This window comes from Mizuhopecten yessoensis, unplaced genomic scaffold (genome assembly GCF_002113885.1).
Source record: "Mizuhopecten yessoensis strain PY_sf001 unplaced genomic scaffold, ASM211388v2 scaffold11151, whole genome shotgun sequence".
NCBI lineage: Eukaryota > Metazoa > Mollusca > Bivalvia > Pectinida > Pectinidae > Mizuhopecten > Mizuhopecten yessoensis.
Genome location: NW_018408905.1, coordinates 164,291 through 188,224, shown reverse-complemented (window position 1 = coordinate 188,224; position 23,934 = coordinate 164,291). Strand labels below are relative to the sequence as shown.

The 23,934-nt window shown below is 34.5% G+C and overlaps 1 protein-coding gene across 1 annotated transcript; it reads left to right on the top strand.

Annotated features, from left to right (window-relative positions):
• On the top strand, positions 1–23,586 carry LOC110466988 (von Willebrand factor A domain-containing protein 7-like). Its single transcript, XM_021523830.1, has 20 exons — positions 1–426; positions 2,648–2,770; positions 3,410–3,592; positions 3,908–3,989; positions 4,659–4,753; positions 5,748–5,933; positions 8,392–8,610; positions 8,882–9,001; positions 10,317–10,472; positions 11,318–11,439; positions 12,186–12,345; positions 13,044–13,117; positions 14,350–14,503; positions 15,074–15,243; positions 16,701–16,812; positions 17,684–17,882; positions 19,187–19,256; positions 20,261–20,448; positions 20,904–21,027; positions 22,041–23,586. Exons 1-20 carry the CDS (start codon positions 186–188, stop codon positions 22,230–22,232), a joined length of 2,970 nt encoding a protein of 989 aa, XP_021379505.1. The 5' UTR covers positions 1–185; the 3' UTR covers positions 22,233–23,586.
• The last annotated feature ends 348 nt before the right edge of the window (positions 23,587–23,934 follow it).

Here is a 23,934-nt window from a genome sequence, read left to right as displayed (position 1 = left end):
ATAATTCGACAGTATACATTGCGAAAAGCTGGACGGAAAATGTGTTACGTAATATCACATAATAATCAAAAGATTTGAAGGTTGACAAGAGGAATTTGTCGGTGTAGATTCACCGTTTATTTGATGACAGCATTATTATAAGAACTTTTTGGATAAAAGCGATCCTACGGTATAGTCGTTGTAAAATGATGAAGGGACGATTGACAATGTATTCTTTGTGTCTGTGCTTAACTTCGGCTGTGACATTTATTGAGGCCTTTAACCCTAACACCGGACTCAGCAATGATACTGCCACGTACACACATCAACGAATAACTCTTGAAGCGATAGACCGGATTGCAGCAGACTTTATATTGACTAGTAACCAGGTGACATCGTCACAGACTACAGAATATGATTACGTCATCAAACAGCATTTCGGGGCAGGTAAGTTTATATTTAAGTTGTTATCCAATAATGTGGAAAAAGCAATCGAGTAGGTACTATTGGATAACATATTACTCTATTCCTGTGTGCATATAAATTTACTATCGTTCATTTCACTTGCATGACGGCACAATGGGACAACGATAACATGACGTCACGAAATTAAGAACATTCCGATGCCGCAATTCCATGGGATGTTCTAATTGCAATTGGAATGAGAACAAAATACTCTTTCATATGTATGTGTGTTTATGAACGTTAGGAAAACTGCTCCTTTGGTATACTTTTCTTATTACACATTCACAGGAAATAGTCTTAAACTAAACCAGCTCTGGTCTTAAGTCGGCGTTCAGGACATGTTTATACATGTCCATATTAATACCACTTATACATTACAGGAATGTGCCAGGTAGTATATGTGTTTAGGTGTGTTTAGGTGTGTATAGGTTACATGTGTGAAGTAAATTATACTTCAAATAGTTATTTTATCTCTGCATTTGATGACGTAAGACATACATAGGTGATTGAACCTTAAATTCGGTAATAGTTGCAGTATGTCAAACATAAATTACACTGCATCATACTGCAGGAATGAATTACAGCTGTTTCTCCTTTTAGGACTCATCGGTGAATCTAGGGGTCAAAAAGAAAGAATGTCCACACTGTTATCATAGAGGGACAGGTGCATAAGACACATTAAACTTAATGATAACAGATAATTACATGCTCTCAAAATGTATCTGGTTGGTAATGACGGGCAATCAACCAAATAAATGAGCTTTACTGATATGTGTTTTGGTAATCCATTATGCATAGACTTGGTGCATTCTTCCCTTGTATTGCGTTCAGAGATAAAGGACTATCAACTTTGTTCAAATATGGAGTTGACCTTCATTATTGTCAATTTGTCGAATATGCTTAATTCTGAGGGCAATTTCTTCCAAGTGTCTGTTCGATGAGGGTAATTATGTATGTGGAATGCATCACCTTGCTGCGAGGAAAGATTTCCAATTCCTTTTTTTTTTGTATAATTTAAATTTTAAAGTTATTACTTTAACAATTTTTCATTGTTAAATGGTTCAAAGGCGTGAATTCCTCAAACAATTTCTTCTAAATACCAGTATCCAGCGTCATCTTATATGTCTGAGCTTGTTTGGTAAATTATCATCAAGTTCATTTAAGGACTCTTGAGCCAACACGTCTAAACAAAAGACTGAAATGATTTCATCCGAATCTGTTATTCCAAGTGAAAAAGTAAATAATTACCGTAATACAAATATATAAGAATAAACTTTGAATTCACAGTACTAGATCTAAACGTAACCACAACAAAGAGTGGGACACCTCACATTTTAAATTATCCTGTTTGGTTTTGGTGTACGTCCTTAAAGTAGTTGAGACCTTTCTAACACCTGTTTACCAACTTTGACATGAAAACCCAATCACATCCTTAGACTTCGAGACATATTCAACTATAAAAAGACATTAGTTTGTTTAATGAACTGTGATTCCATTGACCTACATGACTTTTTATGGCATTTATACATACATATTTTAATTTCAATCTTTACACGATATTGTAAACGAAATTTTCACATTTTACCTCCGTTAAGTCTTTAAAACTATCCTGTTGTTGATTTTATAGATTATACGACGTTTTATAATATCTTAATTGGGATTTCTCAAATGATTGCCCCTTACTCCAAGATTATTCTGGCCTTAAATGACCATATATGTCGATGGACTGTTAAACTAAAAAAACAACAACAATCAAACAACCAAATCTACCACCTTTTGAATGATGAATATTAAGCAGTTAGAGTAATTTATAGGACGATGTTTTGTTTCTGTCTTTGGGCAGTTTCCATAACCTCTTCCACTTCAAAGAATGCTCAGTCAGTGTCAAACGTGAGGTATTGTCAAGTAAAGCGTAGAAAACGAAACAGGGATTCAAAAAAAGAGAAAACAATCAAGTTTCCAAAGGTTCATGTAGGAACAGCATATATGTTTTTTATTGCTTTACGTTCCCAAATAAAGCGAATCCATAATTCTTCTGGGCGTTTTCAACATTGTGCAAAAGCATGTGGGTTATTTTTTGAAAATTACCCTGTTGAACTTAACAAAAATAGAATGGATATAACCCCATTTTGAATGTGCTATATATTTATATCGGGTAAAATCTGGCCTTTTGTGTTTTTGTATCTTTTTTAATACAAACCAGACTGTGACAGCTACGAATACTACAAAAACAGGGCCCAGCAGTTTGCCAGCGCAGTGTCAAAAGTGTATCAGAGTTATCGTACCGATCCAGATTATACCGTCAACTCTGAACGAATCTACGAAGGTCGGTAATGAAATTCATTTCAATAAATACCAATGCTATTAAGATTATAGAAATTATGAAAGTACAATAGCTATCTCTCAAATATTATGAAATTTTCATGATAAGTTCAAGAACAAATACAAATATTCCCGGAACATTTAATTGTAAATATTATGAAATTGACTTGAACATACATTATACAATAGTTTTGCAGCATGTCGCATACTTATTGGGGAAAAACAATATATTGTCTTGAAAAATGCAGATTGATGAAGACTATGGGACAATTCTTGTGGTCTCAATCGCATTGAAATATATTTATACCTTGTGCAATATTTGTATGGATATTTTTATTTTATTTTGCCTATGCATGTTAGTGCACATTGCGTGTTCCTGGGAACTTCATCGGTTCAAACTGTGAGGACGTGCCAAACTTGAATTCGATTTAGATTAACATGTCTGATGGCGTCCTTGAAGCCAACGACGCGTACTCTGCCAGAACATCTGGTCTTATTATCCTTGTAGTTTTCAATGATCTGCAAGCTATTCTATCTTTATTAATATTTTATCGTATATTTATCGATTTTGCGTAACTGCATTATTTACATTATTAAGGTACTAGGGTATATAGACATAAAAACAACTGTCTTCTCTTTGAAGCACATACACTAGTCCAGGACACACGACTAGAGATAGCAAGTATCTTGTCGTCAGGAACCTTAAGTGATACGACAGAAACATTGTTTATGGAGAAAGTTGGAAAATGTTTGATGATCGTCCAGTCATTCTACAGTAACACTAACTGGGTCGAGATGAATGGCAGAGTTGCGTATCCAGATTTCGGTAAGAGGTGCTCTTTGTAATCTGGTGAAGAATGTGTTATAAAGTGTAATTCTATATTTTGTAAATTTTATTGTTTATTGATGATTTATAACCGTAAAATATTGTTTACTGCCATCGCCTTTTACACAACTTAGTACTACCGTCGTGTAAATTTGATGTCACTGCCTGATGTGAATATTACCCCTAACATTTTTAAAGATAAATGTATATTAGGACTCAAAGGCCTTCGACCAAATAATATAGCTGACAACTATATTTTGACCAGGAGAAGTGATATGTTATGGATAACGATTCGTTGCCTCCCTACTCCTAAAGGTTCACTAGCGGCACAGAGCTTGATGCCGATAGCCTCATCAAGTGATGCAACTTGTAGGACCTGTGACGACAGAACTGTAGAGTAAGTTGAAAATAATTAAAAAAATATATCATTTTTGTTTAGTTTGGTTTATATGTGACGACAGAAGGGATACGTTAGTTTAAAAAAATATAATACATCAGTTATTTTAGGTTGGTTGATAAGGTTTATAAGTGTTTATGTGTGTTTTAACATTATGCGCTTGTTCTAGAGAAATTATGTTTTTGTAATTGCCTTCTTGTGATACCACGGGTCTGATGCCGACTTAAAATATTAGTGCTACTTAACTAAAAGACCCTACCGAATCTAACCAACACAGTATTACGTCACATTCTACTGACAATGAGCACAAGATACAAATAAAATGTAGTGTCGAATATGATCAACCTCAACATAATCTCTTTGAAGGTTGTATTTTGACAACAACCTATTATTTGCCCCTACCCTAATTCAAAGCAACTACCAATTTTAAGAACTTGAGTATGCCCCAAAATAACAAATAGATCAACAACTCGCTTATAAGCTATAAACGGCGTTCAGCTCGTATGTCATGTGATGTACAGTAACATCTGACACGAATTGATCATATTTAATAAAATGAGCACATGTTAAGCTGTTTTTTCTTCGGCGTTTTGTTTTCCAGCTATGTGTGTTTATAATGTTTGTTTATGTGTGTACAAAGTTCGTGTATGTATTACCGCAATCTTGCAGGCTAAAACGCGGGTCCTGTAACAACAACTTAGTATTCTCTGATCGGCTTACTAGTGGATATTTGTCTGGGCAGCTTCACTCTCCAAAACCAACAGGTAACCATCCTTTCAAATAAATATTAACCGTTATGATAAATAGTTCAATGTATAAAAATGTATACACTTGTCAAAAATAAATTGAAATATCAACACAAAAGGAACAAGGAACAAAAGAGACACAAAAAGCAATAGAAAACAACTTTCTCAATGAAATGATATGCCCAGGAAATTATAACAATGAAAACCTGTATGAACCTACTTACACAGGAAAATATATCAAAGCAAAACATAGATAACAATAAAGCAAAAGAAACGTCGTCAACATTGACTGAAACTATTCGCAAGTTCAGGGAAAGAATATGTATGAAAATACGATAAAATCTTGAAGGGGTCTGAAGAATCGTTGGTTTTCTGATGTATCTTATGCTCAAGAGACAGGAAGGAAACCAAACGACATTTACTGCGTATATTACAACAGTTGAGATCGTTATATCTGCTGTTTCTACCTTTTTCCTATTACCCAAGTGTCACCATAGACACATCGACCGTTCATAAACTTTGTAATTAGGGTCATTGAAAGACGTTATAGTGTTGATGTGTCATCAACACTAATTATAATAAAATATTATTAGCATATGTGCTTGTTCTTTTATACAGTATAGCATTACCTTTTTGCAAATGTTCGTTTCAGTATTGATTTCTTGTTATCAAAAAATTATTGACAAACATCCTATTCTTTTAATGCAGTACAACATTATTGTTTTATGATCATTTTTTTATTACTTGATTAAAGAATCGTAATATGAGTGATGTAATTGCATTCTTAATATTTTCGTATCATATACTGTAATTTAATTCACAGTCATGACAGCATTAAAGGGAAATTTGGACAATCATTATTCAACCTCATGCAAATAAAATCCGCTATCCAAATTTTTTTTTTTTTATTCTTGGGATCGTTCAGAATTATGCAGTTCCACTCGGATATTTTGTCCTTTTAAAGAGATATAACTGTAATTTAAATGTCTTACTTTATTTTACATCTGAAAAGCTAACCCAGCTAGTACTACAGGGAAGTGCAGTCATGGTGGCGTAAAGGATTCTGGAAGGACAACTCCGGCTGCCGGGGGTATCAACAAGGAAACCAAAAACTGGGACTTATCTCCTCATGCTCACCTGCATAACGACGCCTCTGAAGCTGCTATTCAGGCAACGGTGGCATTCTTTATGGATCCAAGTAAGTGAGAAAATTACTTAATAGATTGTCGTTAACGATAACACAAATTTTTTATTTCCCTCAACATTTCTCAATCTGAAATACAGTTCAAAATTCATCTACTATTTTTGTCACTAGAATTTGGAAGAAAGGGCTAACAAATTAAAAGAAATACAACAATTGTCTGTTGATGCGTTTTGGAAGGTCAAAGAAAAACATTTGCGTCCCACAATTTGGTCATTTTGTCCATATAGGGATCTTCAATGTTACTTAGGTCGTAAAAGGAGAGTTCATATCAAAAGTATTACAAAACATATGCAGGATTGCATAGAGAAAGGTGCCTAAAAAAATATTATGTTTTTTTGCTACCGTCGATAATATACTTAACAAAAAAAGAAACGCACAAAGTCCCCCCCCCTGCAGTACACCTTAGCTGTATGGAAATAATGGAATATTTGGTCAGGTATTACATCAAGAACGATCTCCCATCTCAACAATCTACCCTAAAATCAGCCAAGCGTGACGATGTCATTGTGTGACTTTGTGAGCTTCTTAAGTCCAAATCACGCGGCGTGATCAAGCCAAGCCGGAGTTTTTCAAACAAATAATCTCAACGGATACTATAAGTTCAACCACATCCATTTTCGACATTGGTATTTTGATTTCGCCATTGACTGAGATGCCACGCTTAACACAAATTCAGAGGGGTAGAGCAATTGCGATGTTGATGGATGGTCATAGCCAAACTGCTGTCGCACGGCAGTTTGGTGTTGGCCCGTGTACAATTAACCGTCTCTGTACACGTTTCCGTGCTACTGGGTTAGTTTCCGATCGTCCCAGGAGCGGTCGTTCGCCTGTAACGACCGCACGACAAGACAGGGCGATTCGATAGTCGCACTTGCGCAACAGATTCAAGACTGCTGTAGAGACTGCGTCGCATACCTTAGGTACTCATGGCAGACCCATTAGTCCTCAAGCTGCCAGGAACCGCTTGCGTGCCGAGAGAATCCTTGCGCGCCGACCTTATGTCGGGCCACCTCTGACACAACGGAGGCAGCAAGTGCGTCTTGTTCACCGACGAGTCTAGAGTCTGTCTGTATCGCTCAGACGGAAGAAAAAGGGTATATCGCAGACGCGGTGAGCGTTTCGCCGACGCATGCGTGGTTGAACGCGATAGATTCGGTGGGGCTTCTGAAATGGTTTGGGGAGGCATCCCCCCTTGGAGTAAAATCCCCCTTAGTGGTCCTGGATCAAAACCTCAATGCCGTTCGATACAGAGACCAGATCATCCAACCACATGTTCTTCCACTTCTCAGACGTCATAACCTAATTTTCCAGTAAGACAATGCTCGACCGCATGTTGCCAGAGTCTGTCGTGATTTTCTCACGGCAAACAACGTTAAACCTCTGGAATGGCCCCCATATAGCCCCAACATGTCTCCCATTGAGCCTCTGTGGGATGAGCTGGACAGGCGTATTAGGAAACGTGAAAAATCCCCAACTAACCGCGCCCAGTTGATCGCAGCATTAACACAAGAATGGAACAACATTCCCTTATGGCGAATAAATGTTTTTATGAATTCAATGCAAAGGAGAATCCGTGCAGGAATTCGTGCAAAAGGTGCCCCCACCAGGTACTGAAGTGTCATTTGTTTTTCGCGGGTATCCCACGTTGAGTAACTACTGATGACACGAGTGACGTCACACAGACTTTTTTTCTACAGTATTGTAAAGAGTAGACTTATCCCTTTATATTGATATAAAAATTTGTACAAATTTCCCATAATATCATAGGCAATTGATTGCATAATTTAATTGTGCGTTTCTATTTCTGTTCAGTATACATTCTTAAAGCAGTGTACGATCGATCTACACTTCAATTTTTTCACAAGATCAAAATAAAAGTCTGTAATGTAACTTTCACTAAAACATTCTTCTTGAGGGCAAGTGGGTTGGCTTTCTGTTAGCAGGAATGAGGCTATTAAACACAGTAGGTATTGCAAATGAAAATCATTATCAAATATTCTTATTTCGATTATGCTTCTTTCGAGATCGAAATTATAGTAAGCTATGTCCTCTACAATGGTTGTTTTGCCTGGGCAGATTCGGGGAAAGGACAAGTCAACCGTATACCTCTTCATTTTCACAAATTAAAATACCACGCAGAAACTGGGGTTTTGTGTGTGTGCGTGTGTTTCTGCCCAGAGGACATTTGGAGAGACCAAAATTGATCTGCAACCCTCATATCCTTATTTTTTATGTGTTTCCCAAGGCAACTCTTGATCTGATAATTCCAATGTCAGAACACTGCAATGCCATTTGAGGGATCCAATTGTATGATATTATCTGTTTGAGAACGCAGAAGCGTGCAAAAACAAACTTTCAGTGGTTGCTTACTTCAGAATCGACTTTAGATAAATTGATCGAACTATAACATGTATTTTCATATTTAATATTATCACGTTACTATTCTTTAAAGCAACTGGTATATTCACTGACGAGGTTCAAACAACTGTAGCAAAACTACTTGGGTTGCAACTGAAATCGACACTTTCTCTTGGATTCGCCATCGATGTTAGCGGATCAATGGCAGATGATTTAGCATCGGTAAAGGCATCGTTACGTGTTAAAGTGAACGAAGTTCAGGGGAGCACAGATGGAACAGTCCAATATGTTCTAGCCACATTCAATGACCCCGGTATGCATAAAGCCTACCATATATGAGTACAGAAAAGATACATTTTATTATAAATGATGTTTAAAAAATTGAGTATGTAATAACTAAACATGATAGGAATCTTAGGAAAGTCTTTTTATGAAATAATATTGGAATATTATATACTGAATCAAAATAATTTTGATTGATTTGTTTTACAGCATCAATTTGATGTTTATAACAATGATTACCATAATACAAGTCATATTGATTGCAAAGGCTGCTAAATGAATAGACTTGTTTTTATTTACAGCCAGTTTAACTACAAATGCCAGTACGACTGATACCGACGAAATGATTCGATGGATAGAGGCACTTACTCCAAAAGGAAATTATGACTGTCCGGAATTCGCTATATCTGGACTACTAGCTGGTTTGTAAACAAACCATTGTATTATTGCATCGATATAAGTTGGTTTATTTTACAGATAGGTAGATAATTTCTTTGAAGAAAGTACTGTAAAACAAGAAACTACGCTGGTCCAAATTAAATTAATCATATTTGAGGAATAAATAAAATTGCTCCGCGGTTTTAATCAGAATACGTTGCATAAATCATTTTTCACATGTAACAAGAAGGCAGTTATAAAACGGGCCCCAAATGATAACAGTATTTACCGATTAACGTTGCGCACTTTGTATCAATATTTTTTTCACCTGTAACCAGATGGCGAATATGAAACTGACCCTAAATTAATAACAGTATTTATCGGGAAACGTTTCACATTTTGCAACAATTTTTTTTCACATGTTAGCAGAAGGCGATTATAAATAGGGCCCCAAATATACACAGGGTTGACCGTGAAACGTTGCACACTTCGTATCAATTATTTTTCACCAGTAACCAAAAGGCGAATAGATACCGGGAAACTTTGCGCAATCGACAAAGTGGTTTACGAGCACAAAGTATCGCGTGTTTTCGATTTATAGTATAAACCAGTTGAGTTGCGAAAATACTTAAACTCATAACTGCCTCAGGGTTGAGTATATCGATTGCGTGTTTACTGCACTGCCTGGTACCTTGTAATACAATGACATACTACCGGGTCTGTAGACACGCACATGTTTCAATATCCACGATCATGACTTGGGCTGACATACAGGCCCTTCTTACACAGATCCTATATTATTTCTCCTGTAACGGATTATGACAATATCAAGCGACCCTTTCCTAAAAAAATGCTTTTCCTTTTGTTTGTTTTTGTTTTTATAAAAGAACAACCTGTTTCATGATTGCATAGTGAGATATAACTTTTTTTATCTATCAAAAACCTACATTAAAATGAGATGTGTCAAAGGTAGTCCCGGCGTCATACATTATCACTTTTGGTGAGTTGATATAAGGTTATATGGAAAATCCAGCAAATGTCACAGGACAAACGTTTAATGGTTAACCGTTCTCATGTGCATCTAATGTTTACATAGTTATTGAAAATGTTTTTGAAGTTTGGTCCTATTTGTTTGTTTCTATATCTCCTCGGTTCTTGTTATTGTCTTTTTGTTTCGTCTTTCATAAATAATACTGGGGTAATACGTCCTATATTACAATATCTGTAAAACATTCTCGGAATGATGAACCTTCGAATTATTGAAACAGCAACGGTCTTTAAGAAGGTCCTCTTTTCTTTGATACTGTCGTCAGTATGCTTGGCATTATCATACAACTACCTATGCATTTTATGTTACAGCTATTCGACTCGTGGAACCCAATGCAACAATAATTCTTGCCACTGACGCCGACGCTAAAGACATCAGTGATTCAAACACTGCTATAAGTGAGGCAATTGCGAAGAAGATCAAGATTGAATTTCTACTTACTGGAAATTGCACTCGACGACGTAGAGGTACGTACAGAATATACTGCCGAGACAGAAATACACATACACAAAAAAAAGAACACAAAAAACTGAAAAACTCGCACCTTGAAATACAAAACAGAATCATGTCTTAATGATAGGATTTTCGTGTACGTAATGATCTATTGGTTTATGATTATAATAATATTCCATTTCAAACCACCAACTTGATATGTTTTTATATATATTAAATTACAGTTTTTAACTGCAGTCTTATGTTAGTTATCTTCGCGCTTACAATATTGAGCTGAATTATGAGTGCGTAAATCAAGATTCTATTTTTCATTTTGCAATGCGTGTATGATTGATGTACCAACTAATCAATGAGGTAATAAGTTCAGATTCAAAAAGCGCCAAAATTATTGTGCGTAAAAATAAGTATGCTGACAGTATCGAAATACGGCTATGTGAAAAAATACCAACTACCAATACAAAGTAGAGGAGTAACTCTTGAATACTGCAGTAATCTAAAATTGACATATAAAGTAAATATTTTTTTCTAAAACATTTCATAACTTTTACATGCAATAGAGAAATTATTATTTAAGTAGTATTATATTATAATATGTGTTCATGTGTAGTTACTGTACAAAATATTGAATAATTGGAAATACTCTCCGTATCTTAGTGTATGGCTTTTTGAGGCGGCCACTAAGATTCATGATCCATTTTCACAACTGTCACATAATGCAAACAGGTGTAAGGATAACAAGCCTTAACAAGCAAACAACAAAGGAAATTCTTCTTTAAAAGTGGTAAGAACTTCTTAGAAAAGTGACCTGCAGTGTAAGCCTTTTTCTCACCATAACATTTTAAATTCGTATTGCTTGTAGACGCTCCGGCAAGGTATAAGAGAAACCTGGCGACGTTCCGAAGTATTGCGGCCAGTACCGGAGGGACTGTATATCAAATTGGCAGCAGTGAGCTTACAACAGTCCTTAATCAATTACTCGAGGTAAGATGTCACGTGATTTAATGTTTCCTTTATATGCTTTTACACGTGACCTATGCGTCATTTGTGATAAGTATTGGTAATAGTTCATAATCAAAATGAGGAATTATTTTTCATTATATATTGTGTTAAAAATGGGTTTATTTTAATTTTATATTAAATCAATTTTCATGACCTCTGTACCACTTAACTGAAAAACGTTGAGTAGCCATAACAAAACACAGATATATATATATATATAGTAAGATATTTTAATAAAAGAATACTAGAGGGTGAATTAATACGGTCAGTGAACATGTTTGATTTGTTAGACTTTGTGGATAGCGATCTCTTATTTCGCTTAGACGGCCGGAGTTCGTTTCCCCTATCGGACGTAAAAATGTATTTGGTCATCTGCTCACTACATTGTTTTTTTTTCGATGATTCTGGTTTCTTCCCACAGTAACACCATATTTGCACTTCCATTTTGGCCATCGAGAGTGATAAATATAAGTTGGAAAACCTGTTTTGTAATTGTTGCAAAATAGATAAAGTTAACTCTTTCATCATACAGTAATATCTTTAAATAAGTTACAGATATCTTTAATTCTGATATCACATATGTTCATGATATTTATAAGATTTATTTATTGTGTATAAATATCTCTTTTATTAACAAAAATACATGCATTAATTTATGAGACATCAAAAATATATCAAATAGCGCTTTCAAGTTTTAATGTTAAAACAATTCCCCCTTTAAACTTTAGCAAGACTTTGCATCCTCAACAGCGGTGGTGGACTTTTTTGTCCAGACCACGTCAGAAAGCAGCTCAATGGATATACCTGTGGATAATGAAGCTACCAATCTCGTCATCACTATCTCAGGACCGTACAGCTTAACGCAAGCGACTTTGGCCGATCCAACAGGTATACATTCTCAGCAAAAAAATAAGCTATCACTTAATTACAGCAAGACAATACGCTAGCTGCCTTCGTCAGTACGTGCAATGGTCTTTTTTTATATATGAATTGTTCTTTTGCAAACAATACTATCATTCAATGGTTAAAGATGTTCTGTGTGGTGACGCCACGATATCTTTTACCCTTGCGTTGAGGCCGTGGTATATTTTGACCCTATGAATTGAAGATGTGATATAGTTTGTAATTGTGTGATGAAGATATATTATATTCCATCCTGTGTGTCTATATTTTGTTGTTAGTTTTTTTTCTGTGTGTTATTGCTGTGGTATATTTTGACCTTCATGTTGAAGATGTGGTATGTTTGTCCCTGTATGTTGAGTCTGTGGTATGTTTGGACCCTGTTTTATCTTTTTATGTTTGAGATAAGGTATATTTTGTTTTATTTTACCACAACAGGTGTCAATAAAATTATTTTAATATTTTCAGAAAGCAAAGAAAATGGATTGTATGTTAACATCTGTCTGTCTTAAATTAACCTCTGAAATATAATTGATTTAATATACTTTTACCCTACCTTCCATATATATTTGCTTTTTTATTCGATTGGTTTATATTGCATACACCGTTAAGTTCTTATTGATGTTTTGCATTTGTGACTCGTAGATATATGTATGTGTATGTATCTTTTATTAATTTGCTTTCAGGAACAGTGCAAATTTTTTCCACAAAAGGTTCTACTCAGTACTATTCTAGTAACCGAATCACAATGACAATCCAGGTAAGACGTAAACTCGTGACAATTGTTATTAGGTATACTGTTAGAAAAGGGCGCACTTTGTAACATAGTAAAACCTTAAACAACATTTAGTTATTTAGAATTTTCTTTCAAATTAAATGAAACTTTAAGGCAAAGTCTAAAAGCTGTTACTTTTAGTTTCACAACAAGGATATCATCATACTTAGTGTATTACTCACATAATAGGATAGTTTACGTAACTCCCGGCAATAGATGTGTGGTTTTTAAAAATGCGTCAATCATGTTATTATTGTGTGNGTGGGGGTGGGTGGGGTGGAATGAAGTTTATTCTTTAAAATAAGGCTACCATGAAAAATCCAAATTTGAGCATTAGAAATTTGCACAAAAAATATATCTACTCTGACACAATATCAAAGATAATTTAAGGTTAAGTTTTATGTCGTTTATGTTAACATGTATTTTTTTCGAATTCGATTCCTGCGTCAAAAAAGGGGGAGGGATAGCCACAGTAAAAAATCTGGTGTATAGCTTATAAACTGACAGCAAGGAATTTGATCTATTTCCTGTTGATAATAAAGAGTGGTTGTGATTTACTCCTACGTTTCACCTTGATCACTGCGACAGATCAATTGTGATAAACAATACATTACTTTATATTACTGTACCTCCTAACATGTCATATTTACCATACAACTTATTATGGTTCTATGTTTTGAAACCCCAGTGGTTCTAGACAAACTAAATAGATAAAACAACATAGAGTATTGTGTTGTAAACTGACATAATATACGTAAGTTGTTTTATCACATAATGTGTTATCCAGTGAATATACCCATGTCAATTTTGTTTGCGTATTAACCCAACCCTGTGATTGGTTGAACGTTTCAATTTTTTCAATTGTGACGTCACACCTAGGACAAGTACATGACGTCATAGACTTACGCTCTGGAGTCAAAAGGCTCGCTAAATTGAAAAAATCTTAGACTCGTTTCATAAATCTCATGAAATGGAAACTCATGTAAGATCCTATATATGTAAGTAACTGACACTGATATATATAATTGATTTCCTGTTGATAATGAACAGCGATTGATCCTTGTCAACATATCACATTGATCATTGAGACCAACCTGTTATGATAAACAGACAGACGTGGAATCAAACGTACGAAAGACTTTTATAAAGACAGACGGACAAAGAGACAGATAAAATGATAAGAACTGCAATGATGTAAATAGCATTTTCGTCTGTAGAATCCGAAACCTGGTACCTGGGTATTGACCCGCCTCTTTCTTAGACAATGGGAAGTCAACGTTACAGTCTCCAGTGCGATTGATATTGATACTCAACTGATAGAAACTGACGATACCGGAATATACTACGTTTCAACCAGGAACCCGATAATAGGTATTGTATGACATCATGTTGTGCTATGTTATGATGTTACATAATGCTAAAAGCTTTTTAACCTTGTTAACTTTTAGAACGATCACAATCAAGTACCTATCTGATCGCCCGCATCCTATTTTATGTTCTCAATTGTTTAAAGTTAAATCAGCATCGAGATATTTTGAAAATTCAATAAATTCCTTTAATGGTTTTACATAATATATACACTTAGAATGAATCTGATCAGCAATGTATTTAATTGCATACTCAATTTATAACATATTTGCAACTGTAGTTGACCACACACACTACACTGTTTAGGTTGTTTATTTTACGGCTTTCTGATTAGGAATGCTAACTGCAGCAAAGTTACATTTTTTGTCTAATATTTCCTTGTCATTCTTTTTTGAAAATGTTGTCTCAAATACTTAAATTTATTTTTTGGTTAAATATCACATGCTTTTGTTCAATAAATAGAGCAACCGTTTGCAAGTGATAAAAAAAGTGTAATCGTTTTAATTATGATGTTAGCAGGTGGCCATTGGAACAATAAAAGAAAATGTATTTTAAAAATGACATTTTTTACAGGTAAAAACTACTCGGCTGCAGTCGTAGTCTACAACTTGAACTCGTCGTCGACATCCTTCGCTCTGAGCATTCTAGACGAGGAGGGGACAGTCAGTTACAATACACCCATATACCTCAATTTTGGACCTTCTAAAATCACTGGTTATACATCGATTGTGATTCCGTCCACGGTAGGTAGTGTCCAGTTTAATCTAGTCCACGGTAGGCAGTGTTCAGTTTAACCTAGTCCACGGTAGATAGTGTCCAGTTTATTCTAGTCCACGGTAGGTAGTGTAATCTAGTTCACGGTAGGTAGTGTCCAGTTTTATCTAGTCATGGTAGGTAGTGTCCAGTTTAATCTAGTCCACAGTAGGCAGTGTTTAGTTTAATGTAGTCCACTGTAGGTAGTGTTTGTTTAATCTAATCAACGGTAAGTAGTGTCCAGTTAAATCTAGTTCACGGTAGGTAGTGTCCATTTTAATCTAGTCCACGGTAGGTAGTTTCCATTTCAGTTTAGTTCACGGTAGATAGATTTTGTTGTGTGTGGTTTTTTTTAAATCTACGGAAGGTAGTTTCCTGTGTGATTCTCTCCAGGATATGTACTGTCCTTTGTGTTTAAGTACTCGGTTGATAGTTCCCTTTGTGATTCTGTCTACTGAAGTGTATATTGTTATTTCGGCCTAGGTAGGAAATGTTCACTTGGGTTTGTAGTCCAATGCAGGTATTTCTGTCGCGTTTAAGTTAACTTCTATATCTTGTATAACCCTCGTCTAATGAAAATCAAGTCCGTACTATTTTCACGATTTTGCCTTTCTCTATTGTGTCGGATTCGTTATGATACGATTACAATGTTTTTCGGTAAATGCACATATGCCTGATATTTTAAGTTTAATCTCATATAATATGACCTTTTGTGACGTCATATTATCATAATGAAATGACGCCACACGCCTGAATATTATGACAGCATGTGGATGCTAAGTCTTTACACAAGACCTTACAAAATTTGCTTTTGGCCTTATTTGCAAACGTTTTGGATAATGTTAATAAATTATTTTTCAATTCAAGTTTTTATATAAGGTATATGAATCTCGAAACAATTGTTTTTACTTTTACTTGTTGTCCTATTTTTGCTTAAATTAAAAAAAAAACTATATCTAAGTCACATAGTTAAACGTAAAATGAAATTTTGTATTTATGTAAGGAAAACTTTATTATTATTACAACAGACATAATAATAAAAAATATACATTACACTGATTAAAAAAACTTCATTTTTCATTTTATTTTCGGTATTTAAATATGAATCTTATAGCATATTATATTTGTGAAACAGAGCAAAGCTTAACATTTTAACAAATGTCAAAGATAATTAAAATATTGATGATTCCAGGCGAATTTTCAACAAAAGATTATTGTTTTTTTGTTCTTCTATGAGCTCAAATTATATATGAAATACAAAAGTTTTTTTTTAAAATCACGACATCGCGTTAAAAGATATTATCTAGAGGTATTGATCTGAATTGCAATTATTTTTATATTTTTTCATAATGATTTTTTAAGGGTTTTTTCACACGTGAATTGTAAACTTCGCCACAATTGTACGAATGGAAGTGAGTGATTTATTATAATATCATCACATTTGCAGAGCTTCTACGTCCAGTTAAGTGGAACCAACCAGGATGGGTTCCAGTTTAAGAGAACATTGGGAACATCGATAAAACCTGTTGGTGTGGATTTATTTGTTCAACCAATATTTGGTGAGTTTCTATGGACTGCAATTTCTATTGCTTATAATGAAACCGTCCAACTTGCACAGCGATCAGCTATTTCGGTTTTTAACCTCATGTGTTCAATGACTTGATAATTAATAACAAGACTTTATTAAGCTGCATAACATAACGTAGGAAAGCGCCATTCTATATTAGCGAAATTTTGTTTTTGAAAAAGGGCTGGGGTTGTAAGGTCGTAAAAATAATACAACATCAATTGTTATTTTGTTTCATTTGCCGGTGTGCATATAGTTGTAGTTCTATTCCTGGCGTGGGAGAAGTTGGGGAGCAACAAGTTGAATCTGAACAAGTTCTTAAAATGAGAACATGTAAATATTTATTCTAGCGGCAGTCTGTAATGAAATCATCAGTTTCTTCATCTAAGTTACTTTTTTCATTTAGGAATTGTTGTTTATTTGAAAGTTGTTTTGCTATTATTATATATATATATATATATATTTTTTTACAAATATGCGAATTTGTGTCCATTTTAAGTTATCATCTGTGTACTTCTCTGAAGTCAAATTGCCAGATTATATTTAAAACATCGTTTTTGGATGTTTTGGTTAGATCAGGATTGCGTATACAATCTTCAAGTAATATTGACGTAGTTGCTAAGAAATTATTCATCTTGAAATGTTCTAGTATTACTCGCCCTTCAGCAGCTGTTGTTAAATCACACAGTTGTGACTCGTTTGTGGACAAATTGCGACGGTTATCGAATGTTAGTCAGTGTAGCATACATAAAAAAATGAGGAAGTAATAAGATATATTCGGAAAATCGTTTTTTTATTCAGTTATAGTTCTTTGATTACAATTTAAAACCATATTTGATAGTTAAACGTTTGTCATTATACAGGAAACCTTGCCATCGGAACACCTCAGAACATTACTTATACACTAAGTAACCAGGGCAGTACTACACAGACGTACACGGTTAGCATTGTCGACGATAAAGGACGAATCCTATCGCCAACTTCACAACATCACAGCGTTAGTGCAGGGAATGATACAACTGGAATATTTCAGCTGACAAGCACCATTGAACTGGAATACATGTTTGTATATATTGACAGAATTTTTACAACAATTACCTGATGTTATTTTCCTCGTGTTTTTCCAACGACCTCCATGTAAATATTCCCTTTGTTCGTATGTTTTGTCTTAGTTTTATCGATTTAAAGTTAAATTAACGTTTTTGTTCATTGAAGCAAAGTGGCCTTATTTCTCGTAACTTTCTACCCAGAAGGAATTAATCTACACTACGTATATTTAAGCTGTCAAGATCAATTGAACTAGAATACGTGTTTTGTATTGATAACATAAAAACTTATGACAAATACTAATTTTTCCTTCCCGGAATACCTGATCTTAATTCCCTTGGCAATTTCCAACGATCTCCATGTAAATATTTCCTCTGGTCGCATTTTGTCATCGTTTTATTTCTATTTTAGTTCAAATTACGCTTTTGATAGCACAGAGGTATTTTTCTCGTTATTTTTGTTTAATGAAGCAAATAAGCCGAAAGAAAGTAATCTACACTACGTGCACAATAGAGCAATTTTAAAACAACTTTAACTTTGAGGTCATAGCAATGTACGATGTTGCTTTAACTGTTAATTGTATGGTTGAAATGTTGATATAATACAGCGTTGATCAGATATATGTTTAAAACATTTAACACACATATGTTCCTGATAAAATACAACGGTGAACACATATATGTTTCTGTTTTGTACTTCCCAGTCCGTGATCTTCGGTACTGCAAGTGCGCAAAACTCAAAACTAACCAAGCATTATCGTTTTCCCATTTTTGACCTTAAAATCCCCAAAAAACCCCGCAATCTTTATAGCAATCTATTTTCGAAATGCCAATGTATGTCGGATATTCTTACAGCAAACATATTAGGATGTAGTCATATTAACATGATATCTGTTTTTACTCAAACGAAACTTAAACGTAGTCATCGACATCGACATTACAGTTGCATATGATGTTACGTTCGAAGACACCACGGAAACTCTAGAGAAGCCATTTGGTGTTTAGCAAGTTAGAACCATACGGTATTCGCTTCCTTTATTTATAATACGAACTTTACAAGAGGATTCTACTAAAACTGTGTCTGATACATTTGGAAACTAGCTTCGAGACTTCATAAACTTGTTGAGTTTGTAGCAAACATTCAACTGTTTGTTCACACCTTGCCCTAGTTTTGTCGATGTTTTGCTCGAGTCATGGTTTTGTTGATTCCGGTATTTTCTCTTGATTTTGTATCTATTAAATGTTCATAATTATTATTATTTTTTATAATGAATTTTATATTAAACGTTTATATCATGTGTTTGTATTGTTTTATTGCAGTACGTACACAGTAAGCGTCACCACCTCCGGATCGTCAACTGTTCTACAGGCTACGACATATACAGCAATGGTATAACCCATTTACAGCTTTATTACTGTTATAGAACTAATGTACCTACACAGTCTTATTCTTTAGTTTGTTTCCATGCTAATTTTTTTAACAGTTGCAATAGTCGATGCATATTCGGAAAAGAGAGAACATATTCAAAAATTGAGTATGTGGATGCATGAAGCCAGAGTAAATATTCCGCTGCACTATATGACTGTTCCGTCAATGAGAGGGCATCACTGATAACTCAAGTCAAAACCCTTTGAAACGGTCGACTATTGTTCTACACAAAATGTAAAATACAACAGAAGGTAAAACATGCCAATGAAATCCTTTACAATTGTTGAATCTTTATAAGTTTAACGATTTATTGATATCAGTATTGGAATTTAACACTTTTGCTTTTGAGATTGTGAGATTTTGGACCTCAGCATCACTTGATTGATTGATTGACTGTCTAGATACTATGAATTATATACTGTTTTTAGTATACACCTATCTGTATACAGTTTTCTATATTCTATTATTTATTTACAAACATTATATATATCTGATGTTGATTGTCTCTTATTACACTTTATTTGGTAAATTTCAAAATTTTGTAAATAAGAGGAACAACATTGATCACTGCCTTACCTTCTATTTTTGTGCTTGTGTACGTATTTTGTTGGGGTCTGCCTCGCATTTTTATCATTTTTACGCTTTGACGCAGTAGCATTGCTGAAGAGTTTTTTAATCGTAACATTAGTTCTCATAACATTGAATTGAATTTTAAGTGTTAAGTTAACAATGTTCTTAAATCCGATATTAACTGTACAAAATATATGTTTACATATATGTTAACTTTTTAAGCAATGGTGTACGTCTCGTTGACTATCTTTATATGAGGCAGTACTTTCTAAAATAAGTTGTTTTAGTTCTCAGAAATGTTTTACTTATTTGATAAGTTTTGAAGTTTAGTGACATCGAAAATGAATTTAAATATATACAAGTGTAAGTGTTAATGTATCATTTTTTATTCATAGTTTGCTGGATCGTACTGTTCGGCATTCATGACGTCACAGTGCAGCGAGGAAAACATCGGTAGTAGTAATTGTTCGCTGACCAATTGGTCTGCTAAAGCTGCTTTCTCATTTGACGTCACGACCTTCATCGTCACGGATAATGTTACTGTATCCATGGACGGAACCGACAGGACACGACTCCATATGACGTAGGTTTTAATGTCTTAAATTGTCATTTGTGTACATTGTTGATGACACGAAACCTTGTTTCATATGAGGTCGTGACAAAACTTATGTTTCGATCTTTTTGAACTCAAAATATGCTGGCGCGTGGTGTCTATGAAGCAAAAGACACTCACCATTACTTTAATATTTGATCTTATTCCCCTAATTAAATCTAATTTAATTTACAATCTATATTACGGGTTTACCATCAATACCAAGATCAAACCTGTTATTTTCCCAAGTGAAGACCGAACAAAACTGGCATTCTTCTTGATCGTCTGCATCACTGAGGATATATGACATTGATTGGCAACGTTTTGATTTATTATGTCTTCCTCTGCAAGAGTACTAGATCGTATTTTATTTAAACGAAAATAATTCGAAAAGATTTGGACATATGCAATGTCTTGTCAGTAATACATGTTTTACTGTTTTTCAGTGGAACCTGCTGTGTAACGAATTTCACAATCAATGCATTTCCTACAACCGGAAGTGGTTGTCAAGCGTCGCAATCTGTGGTTGGATCAGTATTTCAATCATCAACTGACGACGTTTCCGATCAGGTATTTACGTTGTTGTTATAAAAGTATATTGTTAACAAATTACAATATTTTGCTTTTTATCTTAATGCAAATGAACCATTTTTAATGCCTGACGTGAAACTTTATATGTATTATTTAGTTGCACACTATTCAGTCAGTTTTTTTCTTAATTGGACTTACATGTATTTCATTTGTTATAGCCATATTTCCCAGGCAGCCGCAAAAATACGTGGATATTTAAACCTTTTACTAAGAATATATATTACATGTTTATTTTATAATCTTCTTAGTTGCACAGAAACCGAAATAGATATGACGTACATGCATTTTTCAACACATACTTATACTTATAACTATTTGACAAATATGCTGTTTGAGAGCTTAAAAAACACCAACTGAATATCGCGTTTTTAAGAAAAGTTACCCTTTGTTAGATTTAAGACATTCGACTTTTTACGGAAATTTGAACTGCACATAATAATATATCCACCTGGCCATGGCAAATCCATTAAATGTGTATTGAATTAAATGAAGGTGTGCTATAATCACATGTTTTCCTATATTCTGCTTATCTTTTTGGCTGTTGCCGGTACTTTTAAACTTTAAACGTGCGTATCACAATACACTCATTTGTTTTAGTGCAATACGAATTATAACTTATTATCACATTGCTTATAGGACTTACACAACTATGTCAGCAGGAAACAATGTCAGATTGAATATCAAAGGAGCTTAAGTAGAATTAATGATGAAAGATAAAAAAACATATTTACAGTATTTTACAATCCGTGTGATAATAATTCTAAATCGTTGAATTCTGATAAATGTTTAGATATGAAATGTAGCAAACGTGACCAATCCATGATGTCAAATATGTACAGAATGAAAATAAAATCAACTGGCAGTAACAAAGTCTTTAATTTGTGGCTTTATTTATAGATATATAGAGGTTTCCAAACGAGTGTCAAAATGTATGCAACACGATGACATAACAGTCAGAATTAAGTGCCATTATGTTGTGTTACCTTGAACAGGAAGATGCTGACGTCACTTCCGCTACAAGCAACAGCATCGGACTGTTCGTTGGAGTGTTGGTTGGAGTAGCGGTACTTATTCTCGGTGTCAAAGCCGTACTGAAGTACGTAACGTCGAAACGGACCGTTGAAGAAGATGACGGTGTTATTACAACGCTGGGATTCAATATGCGCAACAGTAATAAGTTCTGAAACATCAGACCTGATAAACTTCGAATTATTAAAATGTAGAGGGTGAATATGTGACATAATGTGGCTATACCAAACATTGAGACATACATGTATAACTCAAATGCTATGTAACGTCACTAGATTATGACAATAAGGAATTAACATATTTTGCATGTTACTTTTTTGTAATTCCTACATTATTGTGCAAATGATAAGTGCCATGTTAATCTTATATATCAAGCTACAGAAAACACTGCAAGAAGAGTCAAAAGAATCAATGTCAAAAGGATCAATGTTAATCGATATATTTAAATCTGGTCTAAATTGTTCTAACAGCAAAGTCATTGCATGAATAAAGAAAGAAAATGTGTGCAAAAAGTATGTTGCTGTACTTTTGCCTGTAGCTATATATCAATTTTTGTAGCATCATCTTTGTTGTTCCACAAGAGTTGACGTTAAAGCGCAGTATCAATTTTAGCGTCACTTTTAATAGGTTATATTATGACGCCATAAGGTATCATGAGGTCATCATTTTCTGTGTTGTATTGATGTCCTGTCAACATAAATAAGCATTCCTCTGTGGAACCGCTAAAGGTGAAAGTTCTAGGGAAGTAATAAGGCACTCTTTTTCATTCATTTTATAACCATCACTAGGACTTTGGATGTTATTTTGTGTATGTATATATATATATATATATATTGTTTGTATATCCTATATAATTTCACTCGAAGTAATTTCGGGAGGTGAAATGGATAGCGCACTCGCCTTTCACTAAAACGGCTTGGGGTTTGACCGCTATCAGTGTGGTTAACCTCTCCGACCATGTGAGTGTTTCCAGGTACCAGATTTCTCCTACATTTGGAGCCCCTTAGCGCTAACATCCGAGATACCAATATGATGAATATAAGTTGATAAACGTGTTTCTTAATTCTAGTGAAATGAAGTTTATATTTAAAACAATCACCCTGTGCGCTTCAATCAGGACCAATAAGATTTAGATATTAATATAAATCATGCTAAACTGCTGTTTATAATTGCTGTGAAATAAAAATACATGTAAATAGAACTAAAAATGATAGATTTTATCTGCTGGCTTTACTTTCACGATATCATGTATAAGATATCATCTTATAATAATAATAATAATAAGTCGACGTTCTTATATACCGCTTTATCCCAAGCTAGTTCGTAGGTCGTCTCATAGCGGTTAACAAAAAAAATATCCGTGGTTATAGGGCCTTTGCAACCAGCCAATATCATTCTCAAGTCCCCAAGGACCAAAAAGCTATTGCTGCCATCTCGATGCTCACAGCTAGCATTCAACAAGTCTAGCACTGCCCAACCACGTACTCATTTACAGCTGAGTAGACTGGAACAAGCGAAGTAAAGTATCTTGCTCAAAGATACAACACTGTACCGTGCCGTGACTCGAAACCGCAACCTTTCGGTCACGAGCCCGGTGTCCTATCACTAGACTACATTGCCTGCTTCTCTTTCTTGTTTTTTTTAAAACTTTTTTAACGTTATTACTTCGAGGCCCCAGACGTGATACTTTTAAACTACGATGATATATTTTGTCGAACTTAAGCTCCTCGATTGAAATAATATTTCAGATGCTAATAACCTGACTGAGATAACCCGATCTTGATCAGTTACAGATAATATAGTAATATACTAGTTAAAGTCGATTCATTCAAAATATTTGCCCATACAGCAAAAATA